The sequence below is a fragment of the Eublepharis macularius genome, chromosome 6, assembly GCF_028583425.1.
Source record: "Eublepharis macularius isolate TG4126 chromosome 6, MPM_Emac_v1.0, whole genome shotgun sequence".
Lineage (NCBI taxonomy): Eukaryota > Metazoa > Chordata > Lepidosauria > Squamata > Eublepharidae > Eublepharis > Eublepharis macularius.
The window spans coordinates 142351278-142373221 of record NC_072795.1 but is presented as its reverse complement, the minus strand read 5'-3'; the positions used below and the strand labels follow the sequence as shown (position 1 = coordinate 142373221).

At 47.0% G+C, this 21944-nt stretch overlaps 1 protein-coding gene across 4 annotated transcripts in view; it reads left to right on the top strand.

Moving 5' to 3' along the window:
• The window catches only part of LDB3 (LIM domain binding 3), a 216300-nt gene that overhangs the window by 97556 nt on the left and 96800 nt on the right, over positions 1 to 21944 (top strand). For all 4 annotated transcript variants that reach the window (XM_054983567.1, XM_054983566.1, XM_054983570.1 and 1 more), the window contains one exon: positions 21682 to 21757. In XM_054983567.1, the coding sequence (XP_054839542.1) occupies positions 21682 to 21757 (76 nt within the window). The remainder of the gene's footprint in view (positions 1 to 21681; positions 21758 to 21944) is intronic.

The following is a 21944-nucleotide window of genomic DNA, read 5'->3' as shown; positions in this document are numbered from 1 at the left end:
ACATTCCATAGGTTCTAAAGTGCAATTGTGCCTGTAAACTTCTATTTTCAAAGTGGAAGTGTAGCTTAAAGGGACAGTGCCTCCTTGCCAAACGATAGTCAAAACAATAATCAATCCTCAATACAGTATAATCCAGAATGAAATTGAGATGTGAAGATCTCTAATTCATTGTTTGTAAGTATAATTCCAGGGTATTTATGGATTTTAAGCATTAATTAATATTCTGACATATTATTTATTATTTCAGCTTGGTAACTGCCATGAAGAAAGGGTAAGAGAAATGGGATATTTCTCGCTAGCAAACCCATTGCGGTTACTAATGATATGTAAATTGTATGTACATGATCATGAATTATTTGATTGTATGCTGATGAATTTTCAAGATTATACAAGAATATTCATTCAGCTAACCAAACTTCAGAAAACATAGTATGTTCCCTGTAGTGCAATTGACTTGAGCCATGGCTTGTAGCAGGGCTTTTTTTCTAGGAAAAGAGGTGGTGGAACTCAGTAGGTTGCCCTCAGAGAAAATGGTCACATGGCTGGTGGCCCCGCCCCCTGATCTCCAGACAGAGGGGAGTTTAGATTGCCCTCTGTCTGGAGAGCAGGGGGCGGGGCCACCAGCCATGTGACCATTTTCAAGAGGTGCCAGAACTCCATTCCACCACATTCCTCCTGAAAAAAAGCCCTGGGCAGGACTCTAATCTGGAGAACTGGGTTTGATTCCCCACTCCTCCACTTGAAGCCAGCTGGGTGCCCTTGGGCTACTCACGACTCTCTGAAGCTCTCTCAGCTCCACCCACCTCACAGGGTGATTGTTGTGGTGGGGACAATCAGGGCTTTTTTTCAGGGGGAACGCGATAGAATGGAGTTCCAGGACCTCTTGAAAATGGTCACATGGCTGGTGGCCCCGCCCCCTGATCTCCAGACAGAGGGGAGTTTAGATTGCCTTCCGCACCAGCGGCGTGGAGGGCAATCTAAACTTCAGGGGGCGGGGCCACCGGCCATGTGACCATATTCTCCGAGGGCAACCCACTGAGTTCCACCACCTCTTTTCCCAGAAAAAAAGCCCTGGAGAGAATAATAACACACTTTGTAACCCGCTAGGAGTGTAGCATTATGTTGTCCTGAAGGGCAGTATATGGTCGAATCCACATTACTCATTCTAAGTCGCATGTCCCACGCAATCCCGAGTGCCGGTCACATTACCTCATTAAACAGACGCATTTCATTCGCATTTCTCCCGAATATGTGGTCACAGGTTTTCAACGGGAGTTTCACGGTGGCCGTGAACGGGCTAATGCGCAATTTACACGGAAATAATGACACTCCAAGGAAGTGAAACTTCAGTAAAATTCAGGCACTGAACTGTCCTGCATAGGAAATGCCCACAAAAGCTTCCCACATGCTTCCAAATTTCCAAAAAAGAAACGGGAAAGAGCCATCAGTGCTGTCAGTGGGGGAAAGAGAGGCATCATTATCTTCAATGATGTTTCTTTATAAGGCAAGATCGAAATAACTGGAAAGTGCGCTAAAAAAAAAATGGGCGGGGAAAAATGGTCCCGCCCAAAAAAGCGGTTTTCGAGCAGCCGTGTGACCAGAGGGAGAAAGACGGATTGGAAGCAGGAATGTGAACGAAGAGGAAAAAATCGCGGATTGGAGGCAAACGGAAGATATCCGATAAACATGCGGGTAATGGGTGAATGTGGATTCGACCTATATGTCAAGTGTTGTTGTTGTTGTTAGTGGTGGCCACAGACATAGACTGCTTTGAAGGGGGATTAGATGGATTCATGGCAGAGAGGTTTATCAGCGACTATTAGCCACGGTGGTGACTAAAGGGAATCGTTCTCCTCAGAGGCAGCCAGACATTTGAATGCCAGTGGCAGGAGGCCACACCTGGGGAAGGCCTCGGCCTCCGAGCCTTGATTATGGGCCCTACAAGGCATCTGCTTGGCTGCTGTGTGAAACAGGATGCTAGGCTACGGACCACTGGTCTCATCCAGCAGGGCTCTTCTTATATCCTTACTTTTTTTACATGTAAATTTTTTTAAAAAAAACTAAGACTGTAAGGCATCTTAAACTATGTGGAAAGGCGGGGTATGAATGTTTTAATAAACAAAGATATTGATAAACATTGAATAGATGACCAGATGACAAAATACATTCTTCTTAATACAACCTTTGCTGACCTTGTAAAGATTGGTTGTAAATGTTGTTACAACCGAGTTTTTGGACAGACAGGAAACCCCTGAGAGACACGTGCTGTGGGGTGTGGTGAGTGGGGTGTGTGTGTGTGTGTGTGAGAGAGAGAGAGAGAGAAAGGGGTGCGCCTAAATAGGAGGGGGAGTGGTGGCTCGGAGGCAGAGCCTCTCCCTTCGATGCAGAGGGTCCCAGGTTCAATCCTGGTCATCTCCCAATAAAAGGAGATGTGCAAGAGACCCTGAGACCCTGGAGAGCTACTGCCAGCCTTAGCAAACAAGACTGATGCTGATAGGTCAGTGGTCTCATTCAGTTTAAGGCAGCTTCGTGTCTTCCAGGGTGTTCGACATGTAAGAAACAGGAAAACCTTCCACAACCTGGGCCCACAAAAGCAATTACATTTTAGGCTTTACGGTGATATGACTGGAAACTTTGTGGGGGTTTCTTGATATGTTGAAAAATAGGATCTATTACTATGATATGTTGCTTCTTGCTTCCTGTTTTCCGAAGCAGTCAGCAGCAGCTTTTAAAACACGATTCCATTTCCTTATGGTGTGGCGAGAGTACTGGAAAATTCAGGCACCATTTAATGTCTGCTTGTTTATAAATCGACAGGTTGAAAATGGGGGAGCAGGCCAGAAAAGAGTGAGCCAGTCGGAAAAGTAGTATCTGTTCCCCATATGCAAGCAGCAATATGTTTACTCCATGCAGCAAAGTGCAGCCTTTGGTGTATGTTACCTTGGGCTAGTCACAGCTCTCTGGAGCTCTCTCAGCCCCACCCACCTCACAGGGTGCTGTAGTTCTGGGGATAATAATAACATACTTTGTATACCACTCTGAGTGGGTGTTAAGTCATCCTGAAGGGCGGTATATAAATTGAATGTTGTTTTTGTTGTTGTTGTGTGTGTGCACTCTGCCTGCATCCAAGGTTCGGCGTTTTCCACAACTTAGCTGTGTAGGCTCTCTCCCTCCCTTACACACAGTATGCTTACTTTCCAAGTTTTTGTTTGAGTTTTTCTGATGGTGGTCTGAAAAAATATGGGGAAAACATAGGAGAGCAACGGTAGGCAAACTACACTGTGCAAGGGGGGGGGGATTGCTGTTTAAGAAGTCAACCTGGAGCAAAACTTAGGTGTGAAAAAGCCCACTGTTGGATATTGCAGTAGGATTGTGCTATAGCAACCATCACTACGCAGTTGTGAATGATTGCTGTAGTACAATGATAGTGTGCAGTGTGCAACAATGGCAGATGCAGAGCAGTGCAAGGAAAGAGATTAGCCCCCCCCCCTTTTTTTTTACTGAATCCCACTCCCACCTGCTCGTTACAGTTTTTAAAAGCATGGGAGAGCCATTCAGAGATCATCATGTCTAATTTGGTCCTCAGATGAATGCTGTTAATTATTGCGGGCAGGGCTTTTTTTCTGGGAAAAGAGGTGGTGGAACTCAAGACTGCACAATGACGTCACTTTGGGTCAGCTGGAACAAGGGGGGAGTTTTTTAAAGTATAAATTGCCCTCTGCAAAAATGGTCACATGGCCGGTGGCCCCGCCCCCTGATCTCCAGACAGAGGGGAGTTTAGATTGCCCTCCGCGCCGCTCCAGCGGCATGGAGGGCAATCTCAACTCCCCTCTGTCTGGAGATCAGGGGGCGGGGCCACCGGCCATGTGACCATTTTCAAGAGGTTCCGGAACTCCGTTCCACCGCATTCCCGCTGAAAAAAAGCCCTGATTGCAGGACATGTGGGGCGCCAATATTAACAGAACAGCATAGACTGCCTCCTTGCTCATTTTAAGGAAGCGCCAAGATGTTATTGATCTACGCCATGTCTTCAAAGGGCAATGGAGAATATATTACATAGTGGAACCTACTTGGGTATTAGAAATATTTGCACACTGTACGTCACTCTCCTCATCTCAAAATACTAACCTAGAAGAAAATGCAAATGCCGAGCCGTATTTGTCTGGGGTATATCTTCCCTGGGCAGGCTGTTGAAAATAATTTCCTTCTGCAACATTACTTGGTGCTCACTGTGAAAAGGTCACGGCAGGCATTAGTGGCTTGATGCAGACTGAATAAAAATAACTGTTGTTCTATTTTTTTTAAAGGCAATTATTATTGGTTGTCTACCAGAGGGTGCCCTTTTGCTCCTGAACGATTTGTGCCAACTAGCTGGGGTGGGGATTGACAAAGTAAGCCGCAAATTGTGCATGTGTCGGGCTAAATGTTGGAGATGGGTGGGGCCTTCAGCCATAAAAGAGGCTGTTGATGAGACCAACACCTTCTCTCTGTGCCTGCATAGTGTTCTCCTTGTTGGTTGCTTATTTATTTTGCTATGGGAGAAGATTTTATTTTGCAACCTTTATTCCAAGACACGGGGTCGATTGCCCTATCTTGAGATCACTTTCTGGATGTCTGTAGCTACAGGGATTGTTTCCAGAAGCTTAAGAAGAGAATTGTTCTCTTTGGTGGTTAATACATAAGTGAGTAAATGCAGGTGAGTATATTGGATCAAATCAATTTGTGTCTTCAGGTGTGATTCACTGGATAGTGGTTTGTTCCTTTGTTTTTCCAGAAGTGATGGATCAGGCAACCAGTTAGCATTACAGGCCACTGTGTGCTTTCTAGTTAGCATGATAAATTTGCTGTCAGTGGGATGGCAAAATGGATTGCCTGAGCGACTTGGGTTTCCCATTAGTATTTTTAAAAAGCCAAATGTGTTTGTCCAACAGTTTCCATTCAGTTGAAAAAAGCCCCACCCAACCAGTGACGGTCCGTCCATCCAAACTATCCCCAACAGCTGTACCGAAAATGAATGGAATATGAGAATCTGACTTTGGCCGTTTCCAGACGGCTTACCTGCCTCCGGAACATCGCGCCATCTTGCGGGGAAAACACGAAATATCGCGTTTTCTCGTGCGAGTTTTGCGCGACGTCGCGCAAAACTCGTTCGAGAAAACGCGATATTTCGCGTTTTCCCCGCAACGTGGCGTGACGTTCCGGGGGCAGGACAGCCATCTGGAAACAGCCCTGAATTGCTAGAAATTGCACTTGCCTGTCCCACTCTCAGGGGGCCTGGCCTTTTCTCTCTTTCTCTTTCTATTTCAGTGAATTTATACAAGCAGTTGTCTAAAAGCCAAAGCAGTATTTATCATGAATCTTTGTCAGAATCAAGAAAGTGTATGGGAAATGGAGGGAGAGATTCAGAACGCATTTCCATCAAGCTCCGCCGTTACTGATCAGGCTCTGTGACTCAGCCTAAGGATAATGTAATGATTAGGAATGAAATGCTGCATTATTTAGATTAAAAGGGTACTTCGTGCATGCAAGAGGATACAAAACTCTATTAACGCTATTGATTTTGCTTTTAAAAAGAGTAGCAGAAGATAATAATCCGGTCACAGGATGTGATTTTGTTTGATGAGTCACCATCAGTGGGGCAAACCAGAATGAAAGCTGTTTAGACTTACTGGGAAAACAATGTTAAAGGCACGTCAGCCCAATTGTGACTCGTGCCTAGGCTGAAAGGACAGAATTCCCCTTGTTTTCTTTACTTGCTACAAAAATAACAGTGCAGTCTTAAGTAGAGTTACTCTCTTCTAATCCATTGAGAGCCAGTTTGGTGTAGTGGTTATGAGCAGCAAGACTCTAATCTGGAGAGCCGGGTTTGATTCCCCACTCCTCCGGTTGAAGCCAGCTGGGTGACCTTAGATCAGTCACAACTCTCTCACTCAGCCCCACTCACCTAACAGGCTGATTGCTGTGGGGATAATAATAACATACTTTGTAAACTGTTCTGAGTGGGTGTTGTGTTGTCCTGAGGGGCGGTATAACAACAACAACAACAACATTCAATTTATATACTGCCCTTCAGGACAACTTACATAACACCCACTCAGAGCAGTTTACAAAGTATGTTATTATTATCCCCACAACAACAAACATCTGAGAGAGCTGTGACTCACCCACGGTCACCCAGCTGGCTTCAGGCGAAGGAATGGGGACTCAAACCTGGTTCTCCAGAGCAAAGTCCCACTGCTCTTAACCACTGCACCAAACTGGCTCTCTGTATAAATTGAATCTATATACATTGAATGTTATTATTGACTTCAATTGGCTTAGAGTGGTATAACGCTGAATATGTACATGTATGGTTTGTATTCAAAAGTTCTGAACAGATACAGGTAAGCGACAAGTTTATTGCTAATCGGTCTTTGTTTGGCATGACTCACATAATGATAATATGGAAACACATTTCCTTTTCAGAGACATAATGTACATTTGTAAATACTATTTAAACACTACATTCAGATTGCTGCTGAAACAGCGAGCGAGGGAAAGAGAACAGCAGGGGCTGAAAAAAGGTGTGGGCCCCCCCTGTCCCGACTTATGAAAGCAACATGTTGTTAAGGAAGACATGGATCTTCCACTGGGGAGGAAAGACATCCCTGAATCTAAAAGAGTCCAGTAGCACCTTTAAGACTAACCAACTTTACTGTAGCATAAGCTTTCGAGAATCACAGTTCTCTTCGTCAGATGCATGGAGGGCCAAAAGAAACTTGTCAGATATAGAGGAGGAGAGGGGAGGGCGGAATAGATGCAAACAACTCCTTCTGATATGGAGATCAGTTTGCTTCTGTTAAGGAAGTCAGTTACTTCTGATAATGAGATAACCATTCATAGTCTCTATTCAATCCCAGCCTGACTGAGTCAAATTCATATGACCAGTTTCTTCTTGCCCTCCATGCATCTGACGAAGAGAACAGTGATTGTCGAAAGCTTATGCTACAATAAAATTGGTTAGTCTTAAAGGTGCTACTGGACTGTTTTTGATTTTGCTACTACAGACTAACACGGCTAACTCCTCTGGATCTATGATCCCTGAATCTAGTTCTACAGAGTAAAGCTTTCGGTTTTCTTGCAGGGTCTGTACTCTGCTACATAGAAGCCTGGTCTGTACTCGCCCCCAAAGTGATTAACTCTGGCCCACCCAGGTTCTGTGGGGACAAAACTGTAATTTGCCCTACCTCCTTGTCATGAAAGGAAAACCATGGGTGGCGTTCTTTCATTCCCTGCCCACCAAGAGAAACACATCTGCACCCTCCAGTTGGTTGTTGTTGCCCAGACACTACAAGGAGGGTGGCAAGTTTGGTCCTGCCCCATCCTCTGTGCTTCGCGCTGGAGTCCCAACCTGCTCGCAGGTCCGCTGGCCCACCTGAGCCTTCAGTCTATATTCGAAACAAGACTTTGCTCTTAATGCAGGAGAAGAGAGCTTCTGCCTGAAACTGACTGGTAAGCAGGGCCTTTTTCTTCTGGGAACAGAGGTGGTGGAACTCAGTGGTGGAACTCAAGACCGCACAATGACGTCACTTAGGGTCAGCTGGAACAAGGGGGGAGTTTTTTAAAGTTTAAATTGCCCTCGGTGAAAATGGACACATGACCGGTGGCCCCGCCCCCTGATCTCCAGACAGAGGGGAGTTTAGATTGCCCTCTGCACTGCTTAGCGGCACAGAGGGCAATCTCAACTCCCCTCTGTCTGGAGATCAGGGGGCGGGACCACCGGCCATGTGACCATTTTCAAGAGGTGCCGGAACTCCATTCCACCGCGTTTCAGCTGAAAAAAAGCCCTGCTGGTAAGAATTAGACACAATCTTAACTGAGCTGCCCTGTTTCTGATACCTAACAGAGGCATTCCTAAGCTTTCATTGCACCTGTTACGTGAACAGCCATCGTTATGTCGCCTTTTATTAACCAGCAAAGGAGCTGATATAGTAGCAGCTGCTTTCAGGGCTTGTCTGCTCCCTGCTTCATCTGCTTCCAACCTGCAAAGAGGAGGACCTTCTTCTGTATTTTGCCGGGCCGCCTCTCCAGGCTTCCTTTGTTCTTTGGGTGTCTCCAGTCGGCCTCGCTGATTCTGCACAGGCACAGCCTGCGGCCTTCTCAGTGGGCTGCCTGTGGGTGGCAGCGGGAGCCGCTCCTCCTCTCTTCTCTGCAGTGGCACATCCTTTCCACTGCGCAGCACGGGAGGAGAGATATCCCCAGGGGCGAGGTGAAGGGGTAGCAACCTGCTGGCTTCTGGTGGGGATGGGTTCTTCAGAGGCTTGGCCACAGACACCCCCTTGCTGTGAGTTCCTGTGCTGCCAATGAGGTGGCAGCAACGACACTCACCGTATAATGACGCTACGTCACATGGGGAGTTTCATCGGACATTTCAGGGGAGAAGTCGATAACAATGATTCCGTTTTTGGCACCAGCCACCCTATCTGTCTTAACTCCTGGTTCTGTCCTCATAAGCTTCGCATGGCCATTTTAGCCCTTGCACACAGGTGGGAAACCACCTGTAGAATCCTCCCTTTGTTTTCAAACTGCCAGTTGGGCACACATTTCACTTTCAGTCTGTTCTCTACACTTCTTGACTAATGCATTTAAAATGAAGTGGTAAGTTATTCTGGGTGGAGATGAGGCTATCCCAATGAGCAGGTGGGTTGGTGGGAAGGGGCTTACGTGCTGCAGTGATGACTTCACCTTGTTAACATATTGCTACCTGCCTGGATCCCGTGGAACGGGGCAGGCAATAAATCAGGTCATAAACAATCCTTTGGGGCCTCTCCTCACCCATGACACAGCTGCCCCACACGCATACCCATGGAGTCATGGGAGAGGGAGGGCAAGGAAATCAGACCTGGGTCACTGCTGGTTCAAACCTTGTCATATGAGGTCACTCAGGTGAAATTGTAGGTCAGAGAGAAAACCTGAGAACACTTGCAAGGCAGCAGGGCCAGCTGGAGGTGGGCAGAGAGAGGCTGCTAGGGGTGCCAGCTGGTGGAAAGAGAGACCATGGAAAGATGTGTAGCACCAAGGAGCAGAGTGCGGACTGGATAAGGTCAGTACTTCATTGCATGGACCGAGTGCTTGGAGAGGCGCGAGTCCTGTGTGGGAGTGCTGCTTCACAATGCAGGCTGGGGGTTCACAATCAGGCACTCCTTTATACAGGATTTCCTGTATTTAAGGGGAGTTGGTCAAGTCAAGGACAGATGCTTAGATTTTAAATAATCAGCCCATATTTCCTTAACCAAAGGGCACCAAGAGAGTCAGTGTGGTGTAGTGGTTAGAGTCTCGGAACAGGAACTGGGTGACCCGGGTTCCAATCCCCACTCTGCCGCGGAAGCTCTCTGGGTGACCTTGGGCCAGCCACAGCCGTCTCAGCCTGACCTACATCACAGGGCTGTTGTGAGCAGTCTTCTAAGCCGCTTTAAAAGTCCCAGCTGAGGAGAAAAGCAGGAAATAAATAAATAAATATAAAAGTAAATAAATGCAAGATACAGATGTGTGTGTGACAGGTCACTTGATGGGATGTGGATAGCAACAGGAGGCAATTGAGTTTGTGGAGCAGGACTGGTGTAAACGTATCTCAAAAGCCAGTGGAGTTTATGAAAACATGATGGAGGCTTCTTCCCATCCAGCAGGAGAAACGAGAGGAGATACAGGACGGGGCCTGTTCTTCGCAAATATTCAACGAGGGCGTGCCTGGATGGTGCCCTCGGTTGGTTACTGTCTCGGTCAGTAGAGGCATACGCAAAGAGAAGGGTCCAGTGATTTAGGGAATCAGCCTGCCATTCGGTCCAAAAGGCAAAGAGGCTCCGCTTTCTTAGTTCCTGCTCCACGGAGGTTAAGTAAGCCTGTCTCTTGTTCCTGCAGCTCAGGACGGGGTTTTTGGAGGGGAGTAATGGTAAAAGTGTGTGTGTTCATAGTAGTCCCCTTCACCCCGTGATAACGATGCAGAATTCTACTGGCAGCTGAATTTTGAAATAAGCACTTTTTGCTTCCCTGTGTCTGCTGGTGTCATTTTAAAAATATATTATTCCTGTGGTGGGAGAATACTAGGAGTTACCAGAATTAAATCCATGGTTGCCGCTGGTGATCTGATCCAGAGGAGTTAGCCGTGTTAGTCTGTAGTAGCAAAATAGTAAAGAGTCCAGTAGCACCTTTAAGACTAACCAACTTGATTGTAGCATAAGCTTTCGAGAACCACAGCTCTCTTCGGCAGATCTGATGAAGAGAGCTGTGGCTCTCGAAAGCTTATGCTGCAATAAAGTTGGTTAGTCTTAAAGGTGCTACTGGACTTTTTACTGGTGATCCGGCAATCATATTTGAAAACTCTGTGCAAAAGTGTAATAATTGTAGGCGTGTAGCAGCAGTGAAAGCTTGGGAGGGGGGGGGTGCTTCACAGTATAATATGAAGTGTAGCCAGTCAATAATTTAAACACAGTTAGCAGCTGACTCCGCAATCACCAATGAGCTGCAAATGTGAGGTGACAGATGCAGCCGATGCATTTTTGCCTATTAAATGCCTTGTAACCTACAGAGGGGGAGCTGGGCCTTCAAATACGGGTAATCGTACTCTGTGATTTTGTAAACAGCTTCCTACTTGCTTTGAAGACTCTGTACAGTTGGTCCATATTGTGTACTTGAGCCTGGAGCTCAGAATGATTGCAGCCCAGAGTGATCTCAGCCAAAACAAGGTTCTTTATTGCAAGCCAGGACAGACAAACGACAGCCGACAGTACTCACTAGACACTCTCTAACAAGCTGAACAGAAGCCCTCATTATATACACAGAAACCCCGCCCCAATAATAGCCAGCAACCAATAAGAACGTGTATTTTAGAATGCCATTATTTGCATAAACTATATACACTGTAGTGTGCAGGCAGGCCACTGATTGGTCTTTGTTTGAGTTCCAAGTTGGGAAATTCCTGGAGATCTGGAGGGTGAAACCTGGAGAAACCTGGAGAAAGTGGGGTTTGGGGAGGGAAAGGACTGTGGCATGGCATAATTCCATAGAGCCCACCCCCCAAAGTAGCCATTTTCTCCAGGGGAACTGATCTCTGTGGCCTGGAGACCACTTGTAATTCCAGGAGATCTCCAGCCACTACCTGGAGGCTGGCAACCTTATATAATGGAGCTCAACACAATGCATAACATTTAATATGATACAGTAGAGGCCTTGTCCGGCCTAACTCAGCCCAATACACAACACATCCCATTTTCCTTGTCCAAGCAACGGTGCAACATTCAGCCCTTTTGGAATCCAGATTGCAAGGGAAAGAGCGTGTCACTCCCACCCCACCCAGTAGGGCTGCTCACAATCCTTTCGCTCTGTAAGGGCCAAACTGCACGTCTGAGGTTTGAGTGATTTGGGTCTAGGTTCCCTATGAGGAGGATTCTGTGCAGATGGAGCTGTAAAAAACAGGGGCAAACCTTCCCCCCACACAGACACCCTGGAAGAGCAGCTGGGGGGGGACAGGAGCCCTTCCTCCCCCTACAGTGATGTTCTGAGTCCAGTTGGGCTCCCCTTTATTTTTAAAAAGCCATTCCCATAGCTGTCGTGTAGCAAAACAGGAGAAATTGGTCTGGTAGGAACAGTTCTGACGGCTGTTGACGTGATGGGCCATGTCCTATAGGTGCTCTGGACATTCCTTATAGACAGCAATTTGATTTTCATTATATGCTTGGAGAATAGGAACTAAAGCTGGTTCAAACATTAGTTGAATTGCAAACAGATGCATATTGTTGGAGAAAGCAATGTCTGGTGTACAAAACAAAAGAAGACCCTACGGGGTCTATTTAGATTAGGAATCTGAGGAGAGCACATCTCCTTTTAGTGAATGTCCTTTCCTAGGCCGTTTTCACACTGCTTACCGTCCACAGAACATTGTGCTGAGCTCCCGGAATGACAGAGTCTTCCTGGTGCGATTTTGCACAAGAACAACTGTTCTCACGCGAAATTGCGCTAGGAAGACGCTGTTGTTCCGGGAGCTCAGCGCGATGTACCATGGCTGGTAAGCAGTGTGAGAACGGCCATGGTCTCCACGTTGGTCCCCTCCTTCTTCTTCTCGGAAATTCTGTTCCTAGAACATCTCCCTACCCCCCACCCCCAGCCAGTCTGTCTCTCTCTCTCTCCTCTTTACTATCAAGTGTGTTAGTTCCTAAATAAAGGTTTCTTTACCCTTTAATCAGTGCGTGACTACTGTTGCCAACACATATAAGTGCTCACATGAGTATTCTTCTGATACAAGCAGAATAATCTCAGAGAAGTGCTGCTCCATTAGAGTAGGTACGTTCATGAAACAGACTTCCATTTTCCAGCAGGCTCACTGAAGTACCTTTTGTGATCTTCCATAAAAACAACCGTCATTGCACTTCTCGTGAGAACAGAGCCTAACATGAGTAGCTGCGTATATCAGCTGATTCAGATAATGTATAAATCACATATTGGGGGCAGAACTACATGTTAATTCCTAGAATCATAGGGTTGGAAGGGACCTCCCAGGTTATCTAGTCGCAGGAAATCAACAACTACCCACCCACCCCCACACACACACTTAGTGACACACCTCCATGCCCTGAAGATGTCAAAGCACGGACAGGATCCCTAACTGAACTGGCCTGGGGGAAATTGCTACCTGACCCCAAAGTGGTGATTGGCCATTTACCCTGGGCATGTAAGAAGGGGCCATGAGAACTTAGCACTGATGTAGCCCTTCCTGCCCTCCCTCTCATGATCTGCTCCGGTTCACAGAATCAGCACTGCTGTCAGATGGCCATCTAGCCTCTGCTTTAAAACCTCCAAAGAAGGAGAGCCCACCACCTCCCGAGGAAGCCTGTTCCACTGTGGGACTGCTCAAACTGTCAGGAAGTTCTTCCCAATGTTTAGCTGAAAATGCTTTTGATTTACTTTCAACCCATTGGTTCTGGTCTGACCTTCTGGGGCAATGGAAAACAACTTTGCGCCATTCTCTATATGACAGCCTTTCAAGTACTTGAAGGTGGTTATCGTATCACCTCTCAGTCATCTCCTCTCCAGGCTAAACATACCAAGCTCCTTCAACTTTTCCTCATAGGACTTGGTCTCCAGACCCCTCACCATCTTTGTTGCCCTCCTCTGGACACATTCCAGCTTTTCTATATGCTTCTTAAATTGTGGTCCCCCAAACTGAACACAATACTCTAAGTGAGGTCTAACCAGAGCAGAGTAAAGCGATACCATCACTTCGTGTGATCTGGACACTATGCCTCTGTTGATACAGCCCAAAATCGCATTTGCTTTTTTAGCTACCACATCACACTGCTGATTCATGTTCATTGTATGGTCTACTACTGCTGAGACAAGTCTCCCTCATCCTATAATTATGCATTTGGTTTTTCCTACCTAATGCAGAACTTTACATTTATCTCTACTGAAATTCATTTTATTTGTTTTACCCGGTTTTCCAGCCTGTCAAGATCATTCTGTATCCTGGCTCTATGTTCTACTGTATTTGCTATCTCTCCCAGTTTATTATCATCTACAAATTTAATAAGCATTCCCTCTATTCCTTCATCCAAATCATTTATAAAAATGTTGAACAGAACAGGTCCCAGGATCGATCCCTGAGGAACTCCACCTGTCACTCTTTTCCAAGAAGATGAGGAACTGTTAACAAGCACTCTTTGGGTGCGATCTGTCAACTCAGCAAATAATAGTTTAACATGTATTGTCGAAGGCTTTCACGGCCGGAGAACGATGGTTGTTGGGGGTTTTCCGGGCTGTATTGCCGTGGTCTTGGCATTGTAGTTCCTGACGTTTCGCCAGCAGCTGTGGCTGGCATCTTCAGAGGTGTAGCACCAAAAGACAGAGATCTCTCAGTCTGAGAGATCTCTGTCTTTTGGTGCTACACCTCTGAAGATGCCAGCCACATCTGCTGGCGAAACGTCAGGAACTACAATGCCAAGACCACGGCAATACAGCCCGGAAAACCCCCAACAACCAATAGTTTAACAGTTAATATTCATGCATTGTGACTGTAAGGAGCAGGCCCTGTTCCATCTTGTACAGAGTAAAACTTTGGTTCAGGCTTCGTGCCTGTAAGAGATGTTACTAGGCCTGTTTGCTGAGAAAGGCACAGCCCCTGTGAATTAGCGGCACCTGCATTCCCGTCGTTTCCTGAGAAAGGGGCTTTTGGATGGAGACATACACTTCATCTCCGGGGTGTAATTCCCACTGTGCCACACGATGGCGATCTGCATACTTCTTCTAGTCAGCCTCCTCCGGCACATGTGCCTCTTGTAGTCAGCTTCTTTCCACCGCCTCCTCCGTGGCCTAAGCCTCTTGATCTTGAGCCTGAGGATCAGGTGCAGCCGCTGCCGCCGTAGCACCTTGGTCCGCCATCTCAGCCGCACTCGCCACCCAACCCTTGGCAATTCCAGTCACTGCTAGTACTCCGTACTGTAGCACTTGGGCCTGCCCCTGCAGAGCGGCCAAACGTCCCGGTACTTCAGGAACTCCCGTCTCAGTCTCCCAAGTCCTGACCGAGCCAACATCTGCATAGTCCCAGCTCATAAGCTCGGCACGCGGCGTAGTCCAATCCGGGAGACTGCCCGTCTCTTCTGGCAGGCTCACTTCCACTAGACACCTCGCCGCCTCATCCCAACGATACCACGGCTGAGTGCTGTCCTGGGCGTTTCGGGCGGAGAGAGTGGACATCCGGCTGGTTTCCCAAACCTGGCCTCCTGTTGCTCCCAGGTCCACCGACACTGGAGCCAAGTCCATCATAGGCTGGGAAAACAGTGCAGGCATGTCTCTCCCTGGTGTCCTGTGGCCGCGGGCCCCACTGCCGGGGGGTAGGCACGGACGTCAGAGGGGTAAATCCTCGTCCCACGCTGGTATCCCGAGTCCGCGTAAGCCCGGACGTCTGAGGGGTAATTCCTCGTCCCACGCTGGTCTGGGGCCTGGCGCCTTCCCTGCTCGCTCGCACCTGGTTGGTCTCACCGACAGGCTGTGAAAATAGCCCCTCACCCTCGATGCCTGGATCAGACAGGTCTGTCGGAGGTAATCCGGTATCCATCTCTCCCAGTTGAGGGGTCGGGGAAGTTAAAAGGGATTCTCAACAAAATGTCAGACTATGGAATCCCAGTTATCTAGAGTTCGTCTCCCCCCTTCTGCAAGAAGCACAAGGTTTCTTGATTCCAAAAGGTTTATTGAAAGACAATGCTCAGGATACAAGTAGCCATATTCCAAGGGCTAGGAAAGCCTTGGCTGAACAAAAGCTTTGTTGAGAATGACACATAAAATGAAAGTAACAACACTTCAAACACCCATTCCCAGCCTCCCCCCTTAGTCCCGTCTAGAAGGCCTGGGAAGGCGAGGACGTCAAGGTCGGCCGGAACGGGGTGATAAGAATTCTTCGCTCCCATGGATATATGCGGCCTGGACAGCACCTGGGCCTGGAGGGAGAGAACTAAACAGCTACACATAATAACACAAGAACATGGCGTAGCTCTGGCTTGAGACATTACTAGCAAACTGACACTCTGACAGGGGCCTTGAGAAGCCCTGTACCCGGCCTTGCTCTCAGCTCCAAGCCGTCCTCCCTAAACTTTCTCACTGAGATAATGTCCAATTAAGTAACGAGCCCTGATTGGTTCCTTCGGTAGGCTGATGCCCCCACCACTTTGAAGAAGGCTCACTGTCTCTAGGCGGTTTATCTCTTTACTCCGTTCCAGTCTTGACCAGCTATGCTGTCTTGTAATCACTGCCAGCTACCAGCTATGGAAGAAGAGAGCTCCTAGCTCTGTGCCGCCTCCAGGATGCCCAGAGTGGGCTGGCATGGATGGACTCTGGTAAGCACAACCAGCCTTGGAACCAACTCAGAGAATGTTCAGACAGCTAGCCAGCGAGTAGTATTTTAGCTAGATAGGACATAGATGGATTAGCAAGCTGTTATTTTTTTGCCTTGCCTAAATGCTTTTATGAGTGGTTTCTGCCTAGCACATAAGAACATGAGAGAAGCCATGTTGGATCAGGCAAGTGGACCATCCATTCCAACACTCTGTGTCACACAGTGGCCAAAAAACCAGATGTCATCAGGAGGTCTGCCAGTGGGGAAGGGGCACTAGAAGCCCTCCCACTGGTTGCCCCCCCCCTCCAAACACCAAGAATACAGAGCATCACTGTCCTAGACAGAGAGTTCCTTCTATACCTTGTGGCTAATAGCCACTGATGGACCTCTGCTCCATATGTTTATCCAATCCCTTCTTGAAACTGTCTATGCTTGAAGCTGCCACCACCTCCTGAGGCAGTGAATTCCACGTGATAATCACCCTTTGGGTGAAGAAGTACTTCATTTTATCCGTTCTAACCCGACTGCTCAGCAATTTCATTGAATGCCCACGAGCTCTTGTCTTGTGAGAAAGGGAGAAAAATACTTCTATCTCTACCTTCTCTATCCGATGCATAATCTTGTAAACCTCTGTCTTGTAAACCTCTTGTAAACCTCTATCAACCTCTAACATAGGAGCATACGCTCCTATGTTCTATTCATAATTTCCTTTATTTTTTATCAGCCTGTGTCCAGTGTTGCTTGCTAAGGAGGTACACACACTCAAAAAAGAACCCAGAAGCAAGGGTGCATCAAAGTAACAACCAGAACTCTTAGAGGCTCCTAGGGGTCCTCTGCGGTCTGGAGAACCAGCAGGGACCGGGGATGAGAGTCTCTGGGTCGATATGGTGACATTTGCAAAAGTGAATCAGTGTGTGAAAGGGAATGCCTAACTCAGAGGTCTCCAACTTCGTTGAGGCTGAGGACACTTGTGGAATTTTGAGAGAAATTACCACCAACTGGCCACTACAAGAAGAACAGCCAGTCCCAAGGCCCAGAGAGCAAAACTGTGCCAGGAAACAAACTGGTTGGTACTGTGGGGGCACTCTGCTTGTTTCTTGGTTTTAATGGGAATGAATGGAAAAGATGCTAACGAGAGAGATTGCAAGGAAGAATCAGGTGGGGGACTGCGAGAGTCCTCTCCTTCTGGCTGCTGATTTTCACCTACAAATGACTTCAGTGCTGCAACAGAGATATCGAACACTAGTTAAGGAGCCCTCTGGTTTCCACATATGACGTATTTTTGTTTTTAGTGTCATTAGAAGAAACAAAGTGAGATTTGTAGTAGTCGTTACAAGCCCTATTGTGGCTTTAAAAATCGCATCTTTTCTGCCTTTAGTGTTCCCTGGTCTCTACGAATCTATTTTCTCCCTCCCATTATTTTGCTTACAGCTGTATAGTCATTGTTGCTTTGCCCTGTTCCTTAAATTTACAAAACCCTTTAAAATCAGATAAAAGTCTCCCTGTGGCATCTTTCCCCTGTTGTTCTTCCTTTGTTGTGCTTTCTTATGAAGGTAACACCTTGTGGCTAGGTTGATAATTTCATCGTGGAGCTTTTTTTCTCTGAGTGGGGGTGTAAAATGTGCCTGTAACCCATCTCAAGTACTGGAGAGTAGCAGGACGTGGTCACTAGTCTGGAAGTGTGGCAATTTCTCTGTAAAATTGTATTATCTAAACTGAAGGTCTGTCCAAGCTTTATTTACTGAGCTGAAATCTCAACCCAGTAGGATTCTGAGGGCCAAGCTACAAGTGACGAATGACACTTGAAAGGCAAGTGTATTTCTCCCTGTTCACTTGCCCTCCAATCAATCCACTTGCCGTTCAAGTGTCATTCGTCACTTGTAGCTTGGCCCTCAGACACATGCAAGCCTTGTGGAGAGAAAGTGACATCTGGCTTAGGATAAACTGTCTCCATTTGACTGTTTTGTCTCGCAGCAGAGCAGAAAACATCCACTCCTTTTCAAGCATTACATGTCTTGAAGTCATATCTCATGTGCCAGGAGAGCAGTTGCCATTTTGTGTGTAAGAGGCATCGAGCATATTTTGCAGCCACTGTCTGAGCTCCCTAAACCTTGGATTGGGGAGAGGTGGTAGGAGTTTGCACACATGGAAGCTGCAGAGCACGCCTATTGCCCTTTTCATGCAAAATGGTGGTCCCGTGTGCCAAGAGGACTGAAGATGGGTTGTGAGTGTTAGGGAGGTACCACATTTCAATAAGTGCTGGGCAGGGCTTTTTTTCTGGGGAAAGAGGTGGTGGAACTCAGTGGGTTGCCCTTGGAGAAAGTGGTCACATGGCTGGTGGCCCCGCCCCCTGATCTCCAGACAGAGGGGAGTTGAGATTGCCCTCCACGCCGCTTGGTGGCGCGGAGGGCAATCTCAACTCCCCTCTGTCTGGAGATCAGGGGGCGGGGCCACCAGCCATGTGACCATTTTCAAGAGGTTCCGGAACTCCGTTCCCCCGCGTTCCCCCTGAAAAAAAACCCTGGTGCTGGGCAACTAGGATCAGAAAGAAGTTATTCTCTCTCTCAATCTGTGAGGAAGAGATTCTCATCAGAGTCAGGTTCCCCCCCCCCCAGTAAGGAAGTTCTGCCAAAGATCTGGCAGCAGTTACAGAAGTGATTCCTCTAATGTTTCCATTGTGATATATCAAGGCGCAAGCTCCGTCTCCCCCATACTGAGATGACGGAATATCAGATAAGTGAATGCGCAGCTCACGATGGAGTGTGAATTCCTTTATGCAACATTACATGTGAAACATGAATCACTCACTCCTGCCTCTCCTGCTGGTACCTCCATATAATTTCCAAAGTGATTCTCGAAAGTCGTTTTAGAAGGCAGAAACCTGCCGTGTGAATGAAAGAGCCTCATCCTAAAATCTTACAGTTGTCTGACACAGTTTCCCCAGAGGATGCAATAAACAGTTTGCAGCAGTCCAGTGTTGTTCATAAAACAGCCATTCCTTGCTTTAAAAAAGGCATGTATTTATTTGTTCAGATTTGACCCATTGTGGTACAAAAATGAGCGTCGGGGATGATGCGCCCTAAAGAGAGCAGGGGCCCTACATAAATTATTGCTCCCTGCTTTCATTCTTCCCTGAGGGTTTTGCCTCTGCCACCCTTCCTTCCAGTTCTATTATGTGCCTTCTGTAGCAAATGTTCTTGTGGAGTGATAAATGTCATGGCTGCAGATGTTCAAGACGGAGCGGTTGGTAAAGCCTTTATGTTTAATGTAGCGCTTCTGAAATTCCTTAAGAAGTGAATGTCAAAAGAGAGCACTTAGGGGAGGAGCAATGTCGGTGGCTATAGCAGCATATCTGGCAGGTACAGAACTGGTTACAGAAACTTTAAGGCAACTGGAGGGGGCAAAATCAGCTGTGCAGATGAGACGAAGGAAACAACTTAAACATTTGATCAATGAAAGATGTGCTGTTCCCTGTCATACAGGTACTGTCAGTCCCTGGCAGTTAGGTCCCTTCAAGTTCTCCACAATTAACACACAGGTTAAGTTGTGAAGCTGAAGCAACTTTATTAGAGATCCATTCAGTTCAGGGTCTTCACTCAAAGATAGCAATTGGCAGATGTGACAATTCAAACAAAGGCATTACTAATTATAGGGGAAATTCCTGTCCTTCGAGTCCATTGACATTCTGGCGCGAAAACCCAAAGAAGTTACATGAGAACTGATTAGTTTAGACTAGACAGAGTACAAAGTGAAATTATCCCCGTCTCTGGGGAAAGATACATTTTTCACTGCGTGCACTCCGCCTTCAAGGACACTTGCTAGAAAAGTGAAAGTAAATATTTTCAACAGATCACAGAGAGGCCCCACGGGATCTCCTGCATTTCATGTTAGCAGTTTACACACTCTCAGATGCTATAACAGAATACAATTTTAGCAAAACAGGAATGATCAGCACAAAATGCAGAATACAATAATGGCAGGTATGCTGGCCTACGTGACAGGTACAATGTATGTGTGTGGAGGGGAATGTGAAAATGTGACTCTTTGCTTGTAGTCTGTTAGGGTGTGGTCCAGAATTCTAGCCCCTCCCCAGACTCATTTTATGTAACCTGGGCTGAATTTACTCATTCAGCAAAATGAGGTGGTACAGTCTGAGATGGTAGAGCGGGCTATGCCACTTCAGATTTTTGAATGCTGAGCTATGTTTTTAAAATAACTCCAAGGAGAAAAAATAGCCCAGCGTGTCAAGAGGTTCCCAAATCCCTCCTCTGCTCCCTGCTTTGCTACTACAAGAGAATTCAGAAATGTGATCCAGAGCTTGGTGTTCGAAGTGATGCAGTTTATCCCACCACCTTAGATTCATTCCCACCTCATTCTGATCTCTGTGCAAATATGATGTGACCCGACAAAGTCCCTCTCTTTTACTACTCCACTGCACATGTGCTGTCTAAATTAGTTGTGACCAACAAGCAGTCTCTGATAGGGACAATGAGACGATGGTACGCAACGTCCCTGGCTCACACAATGGATGTTTACAAGCGTAACAGCTGGGGGGGCGGGGCTTTGCCATGGCGATGCTGGCAACATGCCATGCAGCTTGCAGAGCCCCATATTGTGGAGGCATCACTCTTGGTGTGTAATCTGTGCTGCGCTGGTCAGCATGGCTTCTGGGTGCACAAGCAACATGTAGCTTCTGGTTGTTTTGTGGTGCTCGTGGGAGGAGCTCACGCACAATCCCATCAGCAAGGCAATTCACGGGGGCTAACCGTAGAATCCTTCTGTAAGAAGCAGGATGAGATTCAATAGGTGCAGTTTGTTTCAGCACTGAACACTCGGGTTGGCTTAATTGTGTCTCTTGGTGCATAATTAAGAAGGGCCGTTTCCACACGTCTTACCTGCCTGCGGAACATTGTGCGAAAGACCCGGAAGACACCGTCTTCTCGTGCGAAATCGCGCCAGGAAGACGCTGTTATCCAGGAGTTTTGCGCAAATAGCAGGTAAGACGTGTGGAAACGGTCAAGTATCTATGAATTCCACATACCCGGGAAATGGGTCACTGATGACTCCATGTGCAGTGCAAGTATGCCAGGAATCCATATAACATGATGGCATGTTAATGTTGTTTACATAGATGCCTATGATCATATGAATAGTTTTTTAAAATTCCTTTCATCAGATTTAAGTCAGGCCTAATACATTGGCATATAACTTCAAAGCCTTGAAATAAGTTATCTCTGCTGATGTGCCTGAAAAGATTCACCATCCGGAGCATTAACAGTGCACCAGGGTTTAGTATGTGCAGCGCCACTGAAATAAAAAAAATGGTGTTTTATTTAATACTAATAAAATGTTTCCATCATGATAAACAAGGGTGTGTGTGCCGAAGGCGGCCTTGCACACAACATCCTTTCGCGCGCAGACCACAAACCCTTGAGGAATCAGGAAGGGCCAGGCGGCAGGGTCTGGCCCTTATCGTGTCCGCGTCCCCAAGGGCAGCGCTGCAGCAGAAGTAAAAACATGCATTTAGGGTGGGTGGAAACTGCTGTTCCCTCTCCCTCGTCCCCAGTCATAGCGAAGGACGCTGACTCCTGTCTCTGATTTCGTGCAAAACAAATGCAGGTGCTACTGGGTGACAGAATGTTGGCTTCTGTGGGAATGGATCCGAAGGGAAGAAAGTGACAAAAACTGGAAAATGGATTGGGAGTAAGGGGTAAAAAGAACAGCATTATGGCTCTTGTCAGTTTTTTGGGTGCATATATAAAAACATGTTTTCTAAAACACAAGCAAACAAGTAACAGTGTTCTTTTTACCCTTCATGTTAGATCAAAGCGCCCGATTCCAATTCCAACAACCAGCCCGAGAATTGACTCTCCCATGCCCGTGATCCCGCATCAAAAGGTACGTGTTGGCGCTCCCACCGCTGCTGCTCATCAGTTTGTGAGGCATGCCTGAGCCCCTGTAGAGCATCGCTGCCTTTCCTCCAGCGTTAGGAAACCCCTAGCAGGATTGTTCTTCTTTTATCCAGAGCTTTCCTTACAGTGGCTTGAATGAAGGAAACGATCATACAGTGCAATTCAGTGCCCTT